Source organism: Lolium perenne, chromosome 6 (assembly GCF_019359855.2).
Source record: "Lolium perenne isolate Kyuss_39 chromosome 6, Kyuss_2.0, whole genome shotgun sequence".
In the NCBI taxonomy this organism is placed as follows: Eukaryota; Viridiplantae; Streptophyta; class Magnoliopsida; order Poales; family Poaceae; genus Lolium; species Lolium perenne.
Window position 1 is genome coordinate 107,212,383 of NC_067249.2, and position 6,135 is coordinate 107,218,517.

The 6,135-nt window shown below is 49.6% G+C and overlaps 1 protein-coding gene across 1 annotated transcript; it reads left to right on the forward strand.

Annotated features, from left to right (window-relative positions):
• The first annotated feature begins 507 nt into the window (after nucleotides 1-507).
• LOC127325943 (mitogen-activated protein kinase kinase kinase 18) lies at nucleotides 508-2,828 on the forward strand. Its single transcript, XM_051352765.2, has one exon. The coding sequence runs from the start codon at nucleotides 675-677 to the stop codon at nucleotides 2,199-2,201; it is 1,527 nt and encodes a 508-aa protein (XP_051208725.1). The 5' UTR covers nucleotides 508-674; the 3' UTR covers nucleotides 2,202-2,828.
• Nucleotides 2,829-6,135: the final 3,307 nt, after the last annotated feature.

The following is a 6,135-nucleotide window of genomic DNA, read 5'->3' on the forward strand; positions in this document are numbered from 1 at the left end:
TGTTTGCCCACTTGTCCTTCAAAATCTTTCAAACTGCTTCTATGAGGCCATAAATATTTTGTTCTGGAATGCAGACATATACCCAATCCTCAACTATCTAGAGTATTGCTTAACGTATACAGGTACTCAACTCAACCAGAATACACAAGACATGAATTAAAAACAAAAGGCATTTCCAGCCACATGAGCTTGGCAAAACCTGACGGCAACATGGACAAGTGTCCCTTTGCTCCTCTGTGTGTCTATGATAATAGATAAGAAGAAGATGATGATATAACAAAGAAAGAGGAAAAAAATTATCCCAAAGTCCTAATGTTTTGTTAGGTAGTAGCTCCTTGTGCCATCTCCCCAAGATTGCCTCCACCAGTCATGTGTAGCCAAGTGGAGAATCTCCTTGTGCCAGCTTGGAGTCTCTCACCCCCTTTGTTTGCCTTGTTGCTTTGGTTGGACAGCCAAACACTTAGCACATTCCAATGCCAAAGCATCATCCTATACAGTAGTAGTAGTAGTAGTAGTACGTATAAATATTGGGAGGGGGATACAAACACCAGAAGGCAGGCAGAAGCAAACACAGCTCCACATATCCAGCTGCAATCGCCTCTTCAAGACCGCTAGCTAGTACCGACAAGAAGCAACAAGGAGTGGAAGGTTGAGCTCCATCAATTGTTGCAAGGATGGGCATTCTTGGCGATTGGCAGCGGGGTCCGGTGATCGGCCGCGGAGCGTCGGCGACGGTGTCGATCGCCACGGACCGCGTCACTGGCGACGTGTTGGCGGTGAAGTCGGTGGGGATGGCGCTGGCGGGCGTCCTGCTGCGAGAGCAGAGCGTGCTGTCCGCCCTGAGCTCACCGTACGTGGTGTCGTGCGTGGGGTCCGGTGTGTCGGCGGCATCGGATGGTAGCGGCTACGAATTGTTCCTGGAGCTGGCGCCAGGCGGGTCCCTGGCGGACGAGATCAGGCGGTGCGGCGGGCGGTGCGAGGAGCCCCTGATCCGGTCGCGCGTGGGCGATGTCCTGCGCGGCCTGGCCCACGTCCACGGCTCCGGGATCGCGCACTGCGACGTCAAGGCGCGGAACGTGCTTGTGGGCGCGGACGGGCGCGCGAAGCTCGCGGACTTCGGGTGCGCGCGGCGGACTGTGGAGGCCGAGGACCTCGGCAACAGTAATGCGGCGGCGATCAGCGGCACGCCGATGTTCCTGTCGCCCGAGGCAGCGCGCGGCGAGGCGCAGGGCACGGCCGCGGACATCTGGGCGGTCGGGTGCACGGTCATCGAGATGGCCACCGGCGGTGCGCCGTGGCCGGGGCTCAGCAGCCCCGCCGCGGCGCTCCACCACGTCGCCCGCTCCGAGGACGTCCCCGAGGCCCCCGCGTGGCTCTCCGGCGAGGGGAAGGACTTCCTCGCCAGGTGCCTGGTCAGAGACCCCGCCCAGAGGTGGACCGCGGATCAGCTGCTTCAGCACCCGTTCGTCGCATCCACGGAAACCAATCCCACCTCCAACTCCAAAGCTGCGCCGATCGAGCGGTGGGTTTCGCCCAAGAGCGTCCTCGACCAGGGCTTCTGGTTCTGGGAGGAGGACTCGTCGTCGACGACGGTGCCCGCCGACCGTGTCCGCGCACTGGCGTCCACCGAGTCGCCCGACTGGACCTGGAGCGGCGAGGAATGGATCGCCGTCTGCGGCACGACCACGACGGAGAAAATGGACGCGGAAACGACGGAGGCCGCGGGCGGCAGCAATGCCGACGATGAGCACGTCCCCTCCTCATCCCGTTCCGACGGCGCCGAGCCTGGTTGCGTCGGCGGCTCCTCCTCAAACGTGACGCACGGCGGCAGTAGGTCGGGTGACGACGGCAGTAGCTGGAGCTGTACATCCTCGTGCGTGTGTTGTAACGGCGTGGTTGAGTTGGCGATCCGGAGCAATGGATGGCATTGGCCGTGTCCGAGCTGGCAGTTACTTTCCCGCGTGCTGTTTTCGTTGTCCGGGCCGCCGCGGGGACCTTTTCGTCACGCGCCGGGCGTGACCGGAGCCGTAATTAGGAGGAGGTGCGTGCCGGTGGTTACAGCGTACTACTCCACCAAGAGCCGACAATTAACCTCAGCACACTTTGGCATTGCTGGTCAACCAAACAGATTACTGGTCCGATTGCATTGCGCCGGTTTGTTTTTTCTTGTAATAAAACAAACTCGGTCAATCTATTTCTAATAATCATCACAATTGATCTAAAAGTTACAAAAATTGTAAATAAATCATTGAACCACCTAGTAAGACTACAATCGCTAGACTCTAGCGCAAGGCGCACTGTCTTCCTCATCATGAGGGAGATAGGCAAAACTTGGCAAAGTAGAGCCAAAGTAGAATTCACTGTCTCCCTAGCTCCTTTTTCCTTTGAGAGTCGCTGGCGAGGATCCGGGCCGAACCAGAGCTATCTGGCGACATGGCCGGACGAAGTTGGCAAAGGGGAGGTGCCAGTGTACATAGTAGTTGTAGTCTAGGTTTCGTTTTGGCCTCTATGGCTTTGTTTGGCGCTATGCCGCGTTCTTAGGTGCTCTGGCTGCCGACGAGCTGCAGCTTGGAGATGCTCTGTCTCTCTCTGCTCCAGGTATTCTCATGGTGGGAGATGGAAATAGAGACGGAAGTGGCACGAAGATCTTGTCCAATCCAATAAAGCTCGTATGCGGGGATTCGATTCGTGCTTTCTCCTCCTCCTTATGGTCGTGGTGATGAACATGAGGATAAGGAGGACCCTGGGTTTTGTCGATTCGAAGCTCTGCGAGGTATCTGTGTGTAGGTGGTGCTCTGCACGCCCAAAGAGTTCCCAAGCGGCGGCTGCAGTGTGTCGTTGTTATCCAAGGCAGATGGAGCCACTCCGAGCTCGGGTCGCGCGGCTTGAGCTTCTTATTTCTCCAGGCCGATGAGCCGACATAGAGGATCTTCCTGAAAGAACATCTCTCGGTTTATAGCTTTGAATGTTTGATGACAATATATGTGATACACTAATGTGTGTTGAGATAGTGCGGAGTTTATATATATATATATATATATATATATATATATATATATATATATATATATATATATATATATATATATATATATATATATATATATATATATATATATATATGTGTGTGTGTGTGGGTTTATTTGTGTGGAGAAACACGAGAAAAGGAAGCAGGAATATATTACCAGGCCGAATAATCCGGGCCGGATATTTGCAAAATATCCGGCCCCTGAAAATCGGCTAAGAAATTTTCTGCGAGGCTCTCAGATCCAGGCCGGATTTTTGGCCGGACTTTTCCAGAGGGCCGGATAATCCGGGATGGCTGGATAATCCGGCCCTTACTTAAGCCGGATTATCCGCCCCCAAATAACCTACAACGGCTCAATTTTGGAGGGGGTATTTATACCCACCTTCTTCCTCTTCCCCAAGCTGCTCAATCCTGCCAAGTTCATCCACCATTAGAGGCAACTCAAGAAACACAAGAATCACAAGATCTCCTCCTCCAACCATCCAAAGCTCTTGATATTTGGAGAATCGAATTAGAAGACTCCTATCTACATCTTCACCGAAGCGATTTGCATTTCCCCCTCATATGCTTGAGGGCCCCTTTGCTAGTGTTCCTCTTTTGGAAACCCTAGTTGTTTGTGGTTGATTTGTTCTTGTTGTTCTTGTTGTTGTTGTTGTTGTTGTTGTATTGTTACAAATATTGGGAGCCTCCAATTCGGTTGTGGATGTGTGCCCCAAGAACCTTGTAAAAGCCCGGTTTCCGCCTTGAGGGAATCCCTTAGTGGAAGTGGGCTAGGCCTTCGTGGTGTTGCTCACAGGAGACCTGAGTGAAGCCTTCGTGGCGTTGGTCTGGCTTTCGTAGCGACCACACTCCTCCAAATATAGACGTACTTCCTATCAAAAGGAAGGAACTATGGGAATCATCTCTGTGTCTCTGCGTGCTCCACTCTCGGTTACCTCTATCCTTATTATCTCCCCTATATATTGTCGAGATATATATTGCTTAGTAGTTGACCTTGTCATATAGGTAAATTCACATAGTTACATATCTAGAGAATTTACCTTTGTGTCAAGCCTAAATTGAAAAAGAACTAAAAATTGGTTAGCACCTATTCACCCTCCACTCTAGGTGCGGCATACGATCCTTTCAATTGGTATCAGAGCCTCGACTCTTATTTCGGGCTTAACCGCCTAAGAGTATGCCGGACGATGATGGTACGGAAGGGGCCGCGAAGCCGTTCTCTATGGAAGATCTCAAGTCGATGGAAACATCTTTGAGTTCCTCCATGGAAGCTCATATGGAAAGTATAAAGTTAATGTTTTCCGAGCTTATGTCGCCGGTTCCTCCGCCATCCCCGTCATAGAGGAAAGGGATAAGGGTGCGTTAGAAGAGGGAGATGCTTCGGTCTTACCCTCCTCTAGCAAGCCCTTGGATGGTGATCACTTAGACAAAAATAAAAACCCCAATGCTTCTCAAAGGGCAACAAGTGTGGGTGCGAGCTACAATACCGTTGCTCTACATTTCCGCTCTCCCGATATTCCGGTTCCCCATCCTCATATAAACACTAGGGGTGATCCACCCAAGTTTAATGATCAAGATTTTAGTACATGGCAATTGGAGTTTCGCTCTCATGTTTGCAGTGCCTCCAATGAACTTTGGAGAATCATCTTGGAAGGTTACAAGCCTTACAACCCCGAAAGGTTGACTAGAAGAGAAGAGGTTGATAACCAACTCAACTCCATTGCCTTGCACATGATTCAAACTAGTGTGGGGACAAATGACTTGGCCCTTGTTCGGAAATTCACAACCGCCAAGGAAGCTTGGGAGGGTTTGTCCATAAGATTCACGGGAAGTGAAAGCATGAAGAGAAACAAGTATAGTGCTCTTCGGAACCAAGTTGGAGGATTCATGAGGTTGCCGGATGAAGATCATCAAGAGATGTATAGAAGGCTTATCACCATTGCCGATGCTTTTCGGAATGTGGGTGCCCAACATATTAATGACTTTTGGATCAAGGACAAGTATATTGATTGCATGATGCCTTTTGAACCCATTGATGTCAAGAGTCTCCTTGGGAGAGAAAGCTATCCTTCTCTCACCTCCCAACAAGTGGTGCACGAGTTGCAAGCTCTCAAGGTGGCCGAAAAAACTCTCAAGATTCTTGCAATCGTGCTATTGGAATGACAAGTGGTACAAACCTTGTCTTGACGGTCAATACCGTGGAAGAAGTGAACACTCAAGAACAATATAGGACATCTTGGAGCATGTCCTATCCGCAAGATTTGGAATACCACTACAATGAACACATGGCATTCCATGCAAATACCTTTTCGGTTGATCTATCCAAGGCAAATGAAGATAACATCAAGAGAAACAACTCAAACGGGTTCAAGAGCTCAGGCCCAAGAGCAAGATCTTGCTACAATTGTGGTGACAAGCGCCATTTCATAGCCGAATGCCCCTATGAGCATAGAGAAACTCATGGTGGAAGGCTCATTCCCAAGGACAAGAGCAAAGATTCAAATGCCCCCAACAAGAAATTCTGCAACAAGAATAAGAAGAACAAGAGGCCATCAAGGATTGTGTTAATGACTAAGAAAGAGTATTCTTCTGATGACAATGATAGTAGTAGTGATGAAGAAGAGACCTCAAAGGAAGTGGCCGCCATTGCCACCACCAATATTTCCTCTTCATCCCTCTTTGAATCCCCCAATGAGAACCCTCACATCAAGAATGCACATTGCTTCATGGCAAGGTCCTCCTTCGACACATGTATTGTGATATCAACTCAAGAAGAATATACATCCGGGGATGATGATGATGATGATGATGAAGATGAAACTTCCAATGGATTGGTTGCTCTTGCTTCCCTCTCCAACAACTCTTCATCTCCAGATGAATCCCCCAATGAGGATATTCACATGAAGGAAGAAAGTTGCCTCATGGCTAAATCTTCTGAGGTATCATCCCCTTACCCCTCTATGCCTAACATGTTAATAGCTTAAAAATGAAACAAGAAATGCTTGATTTCGATGAGTTTATTGTTAACTTGAAAGGTGACACTAAAAAAGCATATTTCGGCTCTCATGATTCGTTTAGCTCAACTAGATGATACTCTTGATAAAAAA